Genomic DNA, 15370 nt, shown 5'->3' on the forward strand with positions numbered 1-15370 from the left:
ACTACACACACGCCATACACTCTTCCTACCATCAATATCCTCTAGATTAGTTTTTTTTTAAAAAAGAAAGAAATAGAAGGGGTAGAGCCCTCACCCTCAGGACTCCCCAAGGGCAGCTGGGATTCTATGCTTCCTGACCCAGCCAGGACCTCATGCAAGAGGCTGCAGTTAATTGCTCTCTGGAGCCAGGGTCAGGCAGTGGGTCCCAGTCCTTGCAGCACTTACCAGGGACTTCAGCTGTCTCAAGAGACAGCAGCCCAGAGGAGCGAGCAGCAAGCACCCAGATTGTCAGATACTCACTCCCAGGGCAGGTCTTCTCTAGTCCCTCAGTGCTGCAGCTGATCATGATAAAGACAGTTGCGAAGGAGGAATTTTGCTTTCCCTTGCAGAGTGTCGGTGGGTTACTCTGAACAGGTCCTCCAAGATCCTTCAGCATGGTACCCACTGTTATCTCTTCTCTGTGATACATTGTGAGTTTATCTATTTAAGTGTTTGATTTAAGCAGGGAAATGAACTAGGTAGTCATGCCTATGATTCTAGTATTCTGGAACTATATATCATTCTATTATTCACACTCAACATTGATTGCATGCAGTGCCTCCTGAGCTGTCCTGAGTTGTGTGTGCCATCAATTACATGGCAGACGTAATGCTTGATTTGCTCTAGCTGCAGAGCTGCGGCAACCTGGATCTGGCAGTGAGTCCTATTATTGTGGCTGCACTTCTTCAATCTCATAGGAACCACTGATGCTTCATAGACGATTAGGATACACTGTAGCAGAGGTGAATTTGAACATGTCAACCAGCCCTTTGCAAGCGTGTAGAGACCTGGCTAGCAAACAGATTCATTAGGGGCCACTTTGAATCAAGGAGAGTCAAGGCCCCAACTTATAGCAACTCCAGTTACTATGGATGCCACTGTAGTCCCACCACAGTCTTCTCTTTCCCCTGGATTGATAAGAGGGGCAAGGGGAGGACGGTTATATCCCTTGAGGAGTGCTGGATTTGGTCAAAGACTATCAGTGATTAACTTCTAATTATGCCACTGTGTGTTTGTCTGCGTGTGACATTTTCCCCAGATCATAATGCTCAGCTGTATCCCAGCTGAGCACCTGCAGCATGATGTGAGCTGGAGAAGACCTCTCTGGTCTGGCCCTGCTGATGCTTTCCTGTTGTGTGGCCTGGTCTGGCAGTAAACTGCAGGGGAAACAACAGTGGACAGGGAAATCTGCAGGCCTAAAAGGCCCCCTCTTCCTCCTTTTTCCCCCTGAACGTACAATGTTAGTGTCCCAGACACTGGGGAGATACCAAAAACTACATCTCCCAGGGTTCATAATGCCCAGGATACTAATGCTCCAGGCAGCGCCGCCCCTAGGCACTGGGAAGGGGGGCAGTTGCCCCGGGCCCTGCGCTTTGGGGGCCCCCGCGCTTGGCGATGAGAAGCTGGGCTGCGGCAGGATTTTTTCTTTTAAGCCATGCAGTCTTGCCAGCCGCTTCCCGCTCTTGGGGAATCTCCCGCTCTTTGGCTGCGTGCCTGAGCATTTTTTCCCTTCTCTGCTCATCAGCTGTGAAGCAGGTGTGCGTGAGGCTTTTAGGCGGGAGGTTTGAATCCCCTGCCTGAGTGGCTTCCTTGTGCTGCCTGCCGCCTGCTCATCAGGAGGAGAACAGGCCAGGTAAGGGGAACTCGTCCCAGATAAGTTGTGTCTGTGCCGTGTTCCGGTTCTCCTCATATCCATAGGATTTCGGGTTGTCCTATCAGCCAGCTCTCGGATCTCCAAGTGCTGCTTTTAAATGCCAGGTCGGTATATAATAAAACCTCCCTAGTCCATGATATAATTGTGGACGAGGGCGCCGACCTGGCATGTATAACCGAGACCTGGGTGGGGGAGCAGGGAGGAGTTGCCCTTTCCCAGCTTTGCCCATCCGGGTATGAGGTTCAGCACTGTGGTAGATCCGAGGGCCGGGGAGGGGGGGTCGCTGTGGTCTATAAGAGTTCTTTTCTTCTCACCAGGCATCCTGTCCAGACGGTGACTGGATTGGAGTGCCTCCACCTTGTGCTGGGCCAGCGAGACAGATTGGGAATTCTGTTGGTGTACTGCCCACCTTGCTGCCCAACAGCTTCCCTAACTGAGCTGACTGAGATAGTCTCGGAGGTGCTGTTGGGATCCCCTAGACTTTTGGTACTGGGGGATTTCAACATCCATGCTGAGGCTGTCTTATCTGGAGCAGCTCAGGACTTCATTGCCGCCATGACAACAATGGGGCTGTCTCAATTTTCTGCTGGACCAACGCATGTGTCGGGACATACTCTTGATTTGATCTTCGCCACTGGACATGGAGATAGTGATCTGCAGGTGGGGTGTTTTTCATCTACCCCATTGTCATGGACAGATCACCACCTGCTGAGATTTAGGCTTACAGCGTCCCTTTCCCTCTGCAAAGGTGGGGGACCTATTAAGTTGGTCCGCTCCTGAAGACTAATGGATCCTTTGGGTTTTCAGAAGGCTCTGGGAGATTTTCCGGCTGATAAGACTAGTGCTCCTGTCGAGGCCCTGGTCGAACTGTGGAATACGGAAATGACCCGGGCTGTTGACACGATCGCTCCCGCACGCCCCCTTCGATGTAGAGCTCATACAGCTCCGTGGTATACCCCGGAGCTGAGAGTGATGAAACAAGAGAGGAGGAGGCTTGAGTGTAGATGGAAGCGAACTCCTGACGGATGCAATCATGCTTTGGTAAGTGCCTCCACTAAGTTGTACATAAAAGCGGTAAGAGCAGCAAAAAAGTGTTATTTTGCTGCCACTATTAGATCATCTCTATGCCACCCAGTGGAGCTTTTTAAGATAGTACGAGGGCTTTTACATTCTGGCCCTCAGGATGTCATAGAGTCATCCGAAGCCCGCTGCAACGAGTTTGCGGGGCACTTCCAAAATAAAATCACATGCATCCGTAGGGACCTCGACTCTAATGTTAGGACAGTTGGATCCATTGAGGTACCTAGATTACGGTCTTGTCCGCATTTATTGGATGAGTTTCAGTTGGTGCAGCTTGAGGAAGTTGACAAGATGCTTGGAATGACGGTACTAGACCCTTGCCCCTCCTGGCTAGTTAAAGCTAGCCGGGCTGGAACTGCTGGCTGGGCCAAGGAAGTGATAAATGCCTCCTTAAGTGAGGGAGTTGTCCCTCGCTGTCTTAAGGAGGCTGTAGTGAGACCTCTTTTGAAGAGGTCGTCCTTGGACCCAGATAATTTGAACAACTATCGACTGGTAGCGAATGTTCCATTTCTGGGCAAGGTCTTGGAACGGGTGGTTACCAGCCAGCTCCAGGCGCTCTTGGATGAAACCGATTATCTAGATCCGTTTCAATCCGGTTTTAGGCCCGGTTTTGGCACAGAAACAGCCTTGGTCGCCGTGTATGATGACCTCTGTCGGGAGAGGGACAGGGGGAGTGTAACTCTGTTGATTCTCCTTGATCTCTCAGCGGCTTTTGATACCATCGACCATGGTATCCTTCTGGAGAGACTCGCGGAGTTGGGAGTTGGGGGTACTGCTTGGCAGTGGCTTCGCTCCTACTTAGCGGATCGTCTCCAGAAGGTAGTGCTTGGGAAGCATTGCTCGATACCCTGGACTCTCCACTGTGGAGTCCCACAGGGATCGGTTCTGTCCCCCATGCTTTTCAACATCTACATGAAGCCTCTGGGTACGGTCAGCCGGAGTTTTGGAGTGCGTTGCCATCAGTACGCTGATGACACGCACCTCTATTACTCCTTTTCATCTTCTTCAGGTGAGGCTGTTGATGTGCTGAACCGTTGCCTAACTGCGATAATGGACTGGATGGGAGCTAATAAACTGAAACTCAATCCAGATAAGACTGAGACGCTGTTGGTGAGGGCCTTTTCTGCACAGTTGGAGGATGTTCATCCTGTTCTGGATGGGGTTACACTCCCCCTGAAGGAACAGGTTCGTAGTTTGGGGGTTCTTTTCAATTCTTCCTTGTCACTGGAGGCTCAGGTAGCCTCGGTGGCTCGGAATGCGTTCTACCATCTTCGTTTGGTAGCCCAACTACGCCCCTATCTTGGCGGTGACAACCTCGCCTCAGTTGTTCATGCTCTAGTGACCTCTAGATTGGACTACTGTAATGCACTCTACGTGGGGCTGCCCTTGAAGACAGTTCGGAAGCTGCAGCTAGTGCAAAACGCAGCAGCCAGATTATTGACAAGGACCAGTCGGTCCTCACATATTACACCTGTTCTGGCCCGTTTGCACTGGCTGCCAATTTGTTTCTGGGCCAGATTCAAGGTGCTGGTATTGACCTACAAAGCCCTACACGGTGTGGGCCCGCAATACCTGATGGAACGCCTCTCCCGCTATGAACCTACACGTGCACTTCGTTCGACATCTAAGGCCCTCCTCCGAGTACCAAGTCATCAAGAAGCTTGGAAGGTAATGACAAGATCCAGGGCCTTCTCTGTGGTGGCCCCCAAATTGTGGAACAGTCTCCCCGAGGAGGTACGCCTGGTGCCTACGTTGTTATCCTTTCGGTGCCGGGCTAAAACCTTCCTATTCTCCCAGGCATTTTAAATGCATTTTAAATACATTTTAAATATATTTAATATATTTTTATGTATTTCAGTGTGGTAATTGCTCTTGTTGTTTTAATATTGTTTAGTGCATCTGTATTTTATATTGAGTGATTTTGCTGATTTATTGTATTATTGTACTATTATATGTTGTACACCGCCCAGGGAGCCATTGGTTATGGGCGGTTTATAAATGAAACTAAATAAATAAATAAATAAGCTGTGCAGTTTACAGGCAGTGCTTGCCGGCTTATTCTGGGTGGGAGGTTTGAAAGAGAGAAAGGATGTGGGGGGGGCAACTATGCTTTTGCCCCAGGCCCCGCACAGACTAAGGGAGGGCCTGGCTCCAGGTACAGGAAGCAAGGAGGGGGGAATGGAATGGGGGAGAAAGATTCTCAGGCCTCCCACTCTCTGTGTCAGGCCCAGGATGTGACTCAGGAACCAGACCAACGATTGTAGTTAATTCGTGTTTTATTAGGGTAATGTCCAAACAAAGACTGCGTTTTCTCATGAAGCAATACAGGGATACAGGTCCTGCGGCATTGGGAGAAAGTTGACAGAGCAAGGGACTTCTTCCCGCCTGTTCTTTAAGAAGGGGCCAAATGGGCGCGCAATCTTTCGCTCCTCCTTAACTGCCCCTCAGGTACTGCCCGCCTTCCCCCCCTTCTCTCCTGTCTTTTCAGCTGTCTGCGTGTGCGCGGTGAGGGGGGAAGCATCACCCCTCCTCTTCTGAAGTTTCCGATTCCAGGATGGGGGATAGGGGAGGGGCTGATGGTAAACTGCCTCCCCGCTTTTCGGCTGTGAGCAGCCCTCCCTCTTCCCCCTCTTGCTCTGAGCCTGAAAGAGGGGGAGGCGTGAGAATGTCCAGGGAGGGCTCAGGCTCCCCGTTGCTAAGCGACCTTATCACTGGCAGTTCCTCTGTTTCGTCTTCGCTCCAAAGGGGGGAAGTTCCTCCCCCTTCCCTCTGCCATCCATCCGAATACTCTTCTCCCAACTCTCCGGGATCCAGCTCCCCGGGATTGGGACCCCAGCTCTGCCTTCCGACACCATCCCCCCTCCCAGGCTGTGCCCCCCTCCCCTTGTCTGGCTTGGGACGGTGGGGAGAACGTTGATGGAAAAGTTTTACCAATTCTGGAGCATGCACATCAGCTGCATCTTCCCATGATCTGTCAGCCACCCCATAGCCTTTCCAGTGAATCAAGTACTGCAGCTTGTGGCGTCTGATCCTGGAATCTAAGATCTCCTCAACTTCAAACTCAAGCTGCTCATTTACCAGGAGTGGAGCTCCGGGAGGTTCCTCCGGCCGTAACTCACTGGGAGGGGCGGCTTTCGTTAAGAGGGATCGATGGAACACAGGATGTATTTTAAACGTGTCAGGCAGCTTCAGTCGGTACGCCACGGGATTGATTTGAGTTTCTATTTCGAAAGGACCCACCCTCTTGTCTTGTAATTTTCTACATTTGCCCGGCATCTGGAGAAAGCGGGTGGACAGCCATACCTGGTCTCCCGGTTGAAGGGGGGGGCCCTCCTTCCTGTGCAGGTCAGCAACTCGCTTGTACTCCGTTTTGGCTTCGTTTAACTGCTGTTTCAGTGTCTGTTGCGCCGCTTGCAATTCCTTAAGGAAGTTCTCAGCTGCCGGTACCAGCATTCCTTCTGAGCTGCTTGGAAAGACTTTAGGATGGAATCCATAATTAGCAAAGAACGGGGTTTGTTGAGTGCTGGAGTGCAGAGAATTGTTGTAGGTGAACTCTGCAAAATGCAAATATGATACCCAGTCAGTCTGTTGATAGGACGCATAACTTCGTAAATATCTTTCCAAAACGGCATTCAAGCGTTCCGTCTGCCCATCTGTCTGGGGGTGATGGGCGGAGGAGAGTTTTAATTCCGTCTGCAACTGTTTCCACATTGCTCTCCAAAATTTGGCTGTGAACTGAGTTCCTCGGTCTGAGACTACGCTGTTTGGCAATCCATGCAGCCGGTAGACTTCTTTTATGAATAACTTGGCCGTTTCTTTAGCCTCTAAGGCCCCTGCACAAGGAAGAAAGTGTGCCATTTTGGTAAGTAGATCCACCACTACTAAGATGGCTGTCATTCCTTGGGACTTGGGTAGATCAGTTATAAAATCCATGGAGAGGTCCTTCCAGGGTTCGTGTGGGACAGGCAACGGTTGTAACAGTCCTGCTGGTGTCCCTGTTTGTGTTTTTGTCCGCAGACAGACAGAGCAGGACTTTACATAACTCTCAATATCCCGATGCATTTTAGGCCACCAGAAGTCCTTGGCCACGTTCTGAATGGTCTTGTAAATCCCAGAGTGTCCCGCTGTGATGGAATCATGACACTGGCGTAGGATTCTGAGCCTTAATTCCCCTTCTGGCACATATCTGGCGGTTTTGAACCATAACAGTCCATTTCTCCAGTGAAAGGTTACTTCTGAGTCTTGACCTTGTCCCGTCTCCTGCTGATATTTTAGCATGTCTGCATCTTCTTGTTGTGCCTTTTTGAGTTCCTCTTCCCATGAAGGCTGGCATACTCCCAACGTTAATTTCTCTGGCGGGATTACGTACTGAGGTTGGTCCTTGGATTCACTTTCTTTGTATTGTGGCTGTCTGGATAAGGCATCCGCTCTCTGGTTTTTGGCTTGGGCATGGTAAGTAATCTGGAAGTTAAACCTAGTGAAGAACTGGGACCATCTTATCTGTCTCTGGTTCAGCTTTCTGGCTGTTCGGAGGCTTTCAAGATTCTTGTGGTCAGAGCGCACTTCAATTCGATGAGAGGTCCCCTCTAGGTATTGTCTCCAGTTTTCAAAAGAGTCCTTGATGGCCAGCAGCTCCTTCTCCCAAACTGTGTAGTTCTTCTCTGCAGGCTTTAACTTCCGAGAGAAGTACGCACAGGGGTGCAGCTCCTTCCCTTCTTGGTCTAATTGTAGCAGGACCCCCCCAATGGCAAAATCTGAAGCATCTGCTTCCACTACGAAAGGGCGGTTCGGATCAGCAAAGCGCAGAATGGGCTCAGTAGCAAACCTTCTCTTCAGCTCCTCAAAGGCCTCGGTGGCGTTCTCTGTCCATTGAAACTTCTTCTTCCCCCTTAAACAGTCAGTCAGAGGAGCTGTTAATTTGGAAAACCCTGGAATGAACTTTCTGTAATAATTGGCAAACCCCAAAAACCGTTGTACATCCTTTTTGGTGACAGGTTGGCCCCAGTCCAATATGCAGCTTACTTTCCCTGGGTCCATCTCCATGCCTTCCGCTGAGATTCGATATCCAAGGAAGTCTAGAGACTTGAGATCAAATCCACATTTCTCTAATTTAGCATACAGGTGATTTTCTCTCAGTCTCTTCAACACCGTCTTCACATGCTGGTTGTGGTCTTCCTGGTTCTTTGAGAACACCAGGATATCATCTAAGTAACAGATTACATATGTGTCCAACAAGTCTCTAAACACATCGTTCATGAATTTTTGAAAAATTCCTGGACTTCCACAAAGCCTGAATGGCATGACCAGGTATTCATACTGTCCGTAAGCGGTCAAGAATCCTGTTTTCCATTCATCTCCCTCCTTCATTCTGATCAGATTGTACGCTCCTCTCAAATCCAACTTCGTGAAGATTTTTGCAGAGCACAGTCGGTCCAGCAACTCTGAGATCAGGGGCAGCGGGTAGCTGTTGGGGATGGTGATCTGGTTCAATGCGCGATAGTCGTTACAGGGTCTGAGTTCCCCCCCTTCTTTTTCACAAACAATAGTGGCGCTCCAGCAGGGGATTGTGAGGGGCGTATGCATCCTCGCCTCAGGTTTTTATCCAGGAATTCCTTCAGGGCCTCCCTCTCATTCTCTGTGAAAGAGTAGATTCTCCCTGATGGGATGCTGGCTCCTGGCACTAGATCAATCGCACAGTCGTAAGGGTGGTGGTGGTGGGGTAAAGTCTCTGCCTCTTTTTCATCAAACACATCTTTGAATTCTTCATACTTTGGCGGCAGGGTCACTTGCTCGATCTCTTGCACTGCCCCCGCTAAGGTGTTCTTGATTCCTTCAGGTTCACAGTTCTCCTGGCAATACTGTGAGGTGAACCACACCACCGCCTCCTTCCAACTTATTTTGGGTTCATGCTTTGCTAGCCAGGGCATTCCCAGAATCACCTCAAAGTTCGAGAGATCTGACACGTATAGCAAAATGAACTCTTCGTGCCCAGGGATTTGAAGTTTCACTTCCTCCGTGGCTTGTGTCACCCCTCCTGACTTCAGGGGTCTCCCATCGATAGTCTCCACAGCTAGGGGAGCGTCAAGTTTCCACCGGGAAATTCCATGACGCTTGACTAACTTTGCATCAATAAAATTTGTGGAGGCTCCACTGTCAATTAAGGCAGTGGAATTAAACACCACTCCTCTGGAAGTTGTAATCCGAATAGGCAAGACCAACACCCCCTTTGAGGGAGGCTGGATCGTTGGGGGGCCTTTATACAACACTGCCCCCAGCCCACCGGCCTGCACGTGGACTGGGTGTTCTAGTTTCCCGACGGCTCGGCTTTCCCCCCTTTCAGTCCACAGTCTCTGGCCACATGGCCTGGCTTTGAACAATAAAAGCATAAACGTTCCCGGCGTCGTCTTTCCTTTTCTTCTTCCGACAGTCTTGGCCTAGCCCCTCCCTGTCCCTCAGTTGCATTACCTGCCATCCCTGTAGTGGGAAGGGTCTTGTTGCGGGATGCCGAGGCTGAGTATCTCGGGACCTCCTGCTTCCTTTCCAGGTGCCTTCCTTCCATCCGGTGATCTATCTGTAGGCATAGCCGGATGAGCCCTGGTAGGTCAGCGGGGGGGGAGGTCCTGGCCAACTCATCCAGGATTTCAGCATTTAATCCACTCCGGTACATAAACATCAGGGCGGCGTCATTGTAACCAGTTTCCTGGGACAGAATTTTAAAAGCGTTAGTGTACTCGGAAACAGTCCCTTTAGCTTGCTTCAGAGCGCCTAGTTGCCGCGCTACTGTTTCAGCCCTTTGTGGGTCTTGAAACATCTCGGTCATCTCCTGTATAAATCCTCTGTACCTTCCTAAGACAGTATCCTTTCTCACGAGATACGGAGTCACCCATTTTGCAGCTTCTCCCTCCAGGAGGCTAATCACAAAAGCTACTTTAGCCCCATCGTCTGGAAATTCCGTGTGCCTGACATCCAGATATAACTCACATTGAGCCACGAAGGTTGCCAACTGATCACTTTGTCCCACGTATTTTGGGGGCAATCCAATGGGAACCTTTACTACGGCAGCTGGAGGGGCTGTTCGCATCTGGTCTATCGTGGCCTTCAAGGTTTGATTATCCGTCTTCAGTGCCTTGAATGCTGCTAGCAGGGCTTGAACATCCGTCTGCAAATCAGCTACCTTAGTCCTCAGGAGTTCCACTTCTTCCGTCTCAGAAGTGGGGTTCGTCCCCCCCGCTGCTCCCTTTGACATCTTGTCTCAGTCAAGTGAAGAGAGCGTTGAGGGTGATTTAGGTGGCTCTGTCAAGCTGTCAGGCCCAGGATGTGACTCAGGAACCAGACCAACGATTGTAGTTAATTCGTGTTTTATTAGGGTAATGTCCAAACAAAGACTGCGTTTTCTCATGAAGCAATACAGGGATACAGGTCCTGCGGCATTGGGAGAAAGTTGACAGAGCAAGGGACTTCTTCCCGCCTGTTCTTTAAGAAGGGGCCAAATGGGCGCGCAATCTTTCGCTCCTCCTTAACTGCCCCTCAGGTACTGCCCGCCTTCCCCCCCTTCTCTCCTGTCTTTTCAGCTGTCTGCGTGTGCGCGGTGAGGGGGGAAGCATCACCCCCTCCTCTTCTGAAGTTTCCGATTCCAGGATGGGGGATAGGGGAGGGGCTGATGGTAAACTGCCTCCCCGCTTTTCGGCTGTGAGCAGCCCTCCCTCTTCCCCCTCTTGCTCTGAGCCTGAAAGAGGGGGAGGCGTGAGAATGTCCAGGGAGGGCTCAGGCTCCCCGTTGCTAAGCGACCTTATCACTGGCAGTTCCTCTGTTTCGTCTTCGCTCCAAAGGGGGGAAGTTCCTCCCCCTTCCCTCTGCCATCCATCCGAATACTCTTCTCCCAACTCTCCGGGATCCAGCTCCCCGGGATTGGGACCCCAGCTCTGCCTTCCGACACTCTGCCACCACCATTGCTGCAGTTACTGCCACAAGCCAGGCTAGGTAATTGAAGGGACAGTGGTTGAAAGCTACTGGTGGGTATTTGGAAACTCCATTGCATGCCCAACCTTTTGAGAAAATAGCTCAGTTTACCAAGCCCAATTCCAAATTGAGCCTAGGAAGTTTGCCCATCACTATTCCTTATATAAAACAATGGAGAAGGCAGGGCATATTCCAAATTTCACTGTAAGGAATATTTCTATTCTACATATGAATCAAAATCCATTTGCAACCCTTATACCAAAAGAAAGGAGCTAAGATGCTAAGAGAAAGGAACAGGCATTAGGACTACACATTAACTCATTGAAAGAAAGAAAGAAACCGAGGACACATTTGGTCTATTAAAAGTGAGCTAATTTTGCTAGGTGTCAATTATATGTGTGTTAATACATATTTGATGCAGAAGTTTTTTCTCTTTGCCATTACATTAAGGAATCCCTTACCTACTCGAAGCTCTTGACCGAAGACTGTTTTCTCTCCCAGTGCTGAGCAGTTCCACCTGCCATATCGGAACTGGTACTGGCATTCATTGATTCCCATCTGGGCCCCTTCTCCAATCACTATGATGGCATCGGGACGGCTCTGGCAGATTGCTCGTTGCCGAGGTGCCAAGCCTGGAATTTTGTTGCAGATTATGTTTGCTCCTAAAGCCACCACAGATGACAAAGCTCTAAAGAAAAGCAGAGGAGAAGCGTTACAGCTAAAGGAGGCCATTAATTCCATTTCCTTGATAGCATAGCATGCTGGACAAGGCAACCAGCGAAGAGCAAAAGGGCTGGAAGGTGGCTCCTATCATTACACACACTTATCCCAACCTCTTTGGTCTGGCAGTTGGGCTGGAAACCTCGCATGACTTTCGGTAATGCCTAGTTTCACTTGGGCCAGAGTTACCACATGTGCAATCTGTCTTACAAAATGCTGGCACTTCCAGCTTCTGTCTGTGATCAAACTAGGAAGCAAGGGGATGTGAGAAACAGATATTAAAATCTGATTTGGATTTTTGGAAATCTTGCTAACTGAAGGGCAGATTGAGTTTAGTGGGTACTGGCTCCGCCTTACTGCAGAATGCTTTCAAGCCAGTTCATCCCTTTCTAATTTTAAACCACAACATAACAAGTAGGGAATGACTTTATTCAACCAACGTTCACACTCATTATTATAAAGATGAAGTGCTGAATGATTAATAGGAGCTTGTGAGCATAAATTTCAGAGTCAGGTTTTTCAGACCTGGAAAATGGTCTGGAGCTTTTCACAAAAGTGTCTAAAACATTTAGAAAGAGCAAAAGAAACATGGTCAATAACTGCAACAGACATGCTTATAATTTTCATTAAAGTTTTTGCCTGTTGCAGTACACTGCCTCAGTGATAAACGGTTGCAATCCCTGTAGCGGGAGGGGGCACTGTTGGCAACAAGATCAACCATTTTGCTGATCCAGAAGGGCTCTAGCTAGATTTTTAATTCTAAAGCAGGAGATTGTGCCACTCCATTTATTTGTTGTTTTAAAAACTTATATACAGCTTTTCATTTATCTCAGAGTAGCTCACCATTAAAATCAATAAATAACAACAGTTAAGACATCCATATAGTCATATAATTTCAACAAGTACAGCAGCTAGAAAACTCAGTATAAACAGTCAGGAAATGCTGCAGTAACCTGAAACGTCTTCAATTGTCTGTAAAAGAGCTCCGTCGTCAATGGCCATCTGATTTTCATAGGGAGCTCCTTCCATAAATTGAAATGTCTGCACTACAGGGATAACCCCTGAGCCTTGCAGTAGTTTTGATTTTAGTCTCCAGAGTTGAAGATCAGACAGCAGTGCAGTGTTGGAGAGGAACCTAGAAGAGGAGGCTTCCTCAAGCTCCTATCAAGGTGTGCCACGATTTTTCACTGCCTGCACCATTCTTGGCACCCATGCTGCACGTCCACCACCCACCTTGGCTGCATGCAGCAAGTGGGAGAAACAACTTGCAGTAGACACTGATCTATAAAAGGTAAGACAATATATGTAATGCCACTTCCATGGTTGTGCTGGGGGTCAAGGCCTTCTTAATAGCCCCCTCAACCTCGCAGAGGCAACGTGTTCGACATGAACTAAGGGATGTCACACTACCTCTAATCTTCTTGGTGCTTTATGCAAAGTGAAATTTGTAGTGTTTGGAGTAGTGCGTATTGGCCAACTTTGGAGCCCTTTCAAATGCCCAACCTTGCCACCCTCTGGAGCTGGCCTTGAATATTTGCACAGGTTATATAAAGTAATATATTAACAATTCTTGAAATATTATAGGAAATAATCATATCTTTATTGAAGTCCCTTTCTTTAGCAGCAGGTTTAGTCATTAAAGAACCGTGAACAAAATATTAAAATGCTCCTTGTTACATTGGATCCTGGAATTTTGGACCTGTTAAGGACTCAGATTGATCATGCCTGGTCCTGGCACTTGCTGTGACTAAGCAGGTCCTCCTGCATACTTATTTTATTGTTTTCATGCTGTTGCTGTATCACTCATTTTTATTAATTATGCTGGTTTTAATAATTGTTATATTTTATGTATTGCTGTAAATCACCCTGGGATCACATTGTCATCCAAAGGGTGGTCTACAAATTGGGGGAATAAATAAAATAAGTAAATCCTCTATTTCCACAGATACTTCCTGCTGGTGGTCCTGGCGTCTCTTCTTCCTCAACTCTCCATGAGCCTTAATATCTGAGTCCTCAAACCCATCTTTGGGTCCACTAGGCACTCTTTATGCCCCCTGCTACTTCCACTATAGGAGAACTCAGAAGTCATTGGCAGACCATAAGCACAGCATGCAGAAGATTAGCACCAATCCCCAGCTCAAGCTCAAAATCCTACTGGCTGGATCTACACATGGTACAGAATGAGGGAGCAGAGTCTTGAGATGGTAGAATGGGCTGCTCCACTTCGGACTGTATATAGTGGGTTGCAATTATGTTTTTTTTTCTGAACCCCTATGTAAAACAAACAAAAATCCTCCCCACAAGTCAAAGTTTAGCATACCAAGGGTAAAGGTCATAGGTCACACTCCTTGTTGCTATGGAGGGAGATTGTTAAACATGAGAGAGCTTTAAAAGATTGTGATCCCTCCACTTTTAGTGTGAAGTGGTACAGACCATTCTACCATGTCAGGTCTCTACCACTTAATTCTGCTCCATGTGTGGAAGCCAGCTTATCTCCATGCTCTGTGATGGCTCATTCACCAGTCATCAAGTGACAAATGTGTATATTTGATCCAATAGTGCCACTAAAGACCTCTCACATCTGTACCTGAAATGAAAGTGCCATCCGTCTAAAAGTGTTATCATGATATTTACTAAGTTTATAAGGCCACCCCTGAATCATCATCATCATCATAAATATCCTGCTTGAGAGTGATTAACTGAAATAATTTACACAAACTAGAAAGTTCATGGCAGAGGTTCTTTGAACCCCAGGGTTTTTCAAGTTCACAGCCCAGGCTCTTATTTAACCACCTATTTCTGAACCTATATAACACTTTCAGTTCTTACCCCTTTGTATAATTTAAATGATCAGAGGGAGAACACATTTTGTACTTATTTTATGGGCAATCAGATCAAATTCCAAAGCATTATACTTCCATGCAAAGCATTATTGTAATGCCATTCTCAGTGGCTAACATAATACACAAATAATATTTATTGATGCCAACAGAATACACTTCATGATGGCTCATGTACAAAACCACAATGGAATGCAGAGATTCAGGCAAGGCATAGCCTTGAAACTGCTGCTGTAAAGAAGGCAGCTATCAAAAGAGAGCTTGGTGTATATAGAATAGGAAGTTGGATCCTAGTTGCCCAGTAGTTCCATGTCCAGTTTCCTCAAAATGCATGTGGCAAGCTTCAAATGCAAACTTTTTAAGCCATCCTCAGAATGTAACAGTCAAGCACACGTCCTTAGAAATGTTGCTGGCTTCCAATTGATTTGACCTTTAAATCTTAAATGATCTATTCTGGGGTCAGGGTACCCAAATGACCACCTGCTCCTATGTAAACCTGCCCACCTGCTTAGGTCATCATCTTTCCTGCAATGGCACTTAGAAATTATTCACTTTTTTCTAACTTTGGATACCTACAGAGATAGAAAACATCAGACAAATATGTAGAAAATATAAGGCATTCTGTTCCTTTTTTTTAATCAGTTGCTGTTGGGAGAGGGGGTGTCTTAGTCCTCTTTTGGCTCAACCTTATCAGTATATCCTCCTGCTCTGCTTTTATCTCACTCTTAAATGGTTGCCATAAAATATTGCCAGCAGAAATGCTGAGTCATGAGACTGAGGTTTGGATAATTCTTTATTTATATTAAATAAATGTGCCCGACAATTTCAGGCTTCCTCTTAAGCTATTCCTTGCAGGCTTCCTCATTTTGTTTGTCATACACAGTCTAATGGGATATGTTGCACATTTAGGTCTTGGCAGATTGTGAGCTGCATCTGCAGCTGGATTTGAGAGTGTTTTGCTTCATAACAGCTGAAAAACAAATTAGCATGCTATATTTTGGCACCACCATCTATTTCATCTTACCCTACAGTGCAATATCCTTTTTTATCACAGGAAATCCTAAATGCCATACGATAT

At 47.7% G+C, this 15370-nt stretch overlaps 1 protein-coding gene across 1 annotated transcript in view; it reads right to left on the reverse strand.

Annotated features, from left to right (window-relative positions):
- Positions 1–15370, reverse strand: part of WNT7B (Wnt family member 7B) — a 182513-nt gene that overhangs the window by 49723 nt on the left and 117420 nt on the right. Inside the window, exon 2 of the mRNA XM_061582456.1 lies at positions 11194–11420. Coding sequence (XP_061438440.1) covers positions 11194–11420 — 227 coding nt within the window. The remainder of the gene's footprint in view (positions 1–11193; positions 11421–15370) is intronic.

This window comes from Rhineura floridana, chromosome 8 (genome assembly GCF_030035675.1).
Source record: "Rhineura floridana isolate rRhiFlo1 chromosome 8, rRhiFlo1.hap2, whole genome shotgun sequence".
Taxonomy (NCBI): Eukaryota; Metazoa; Chordata; class Lepidosauria; order Squamata; family Rhineuridae; genus Rhineura; species Rhineura floridana.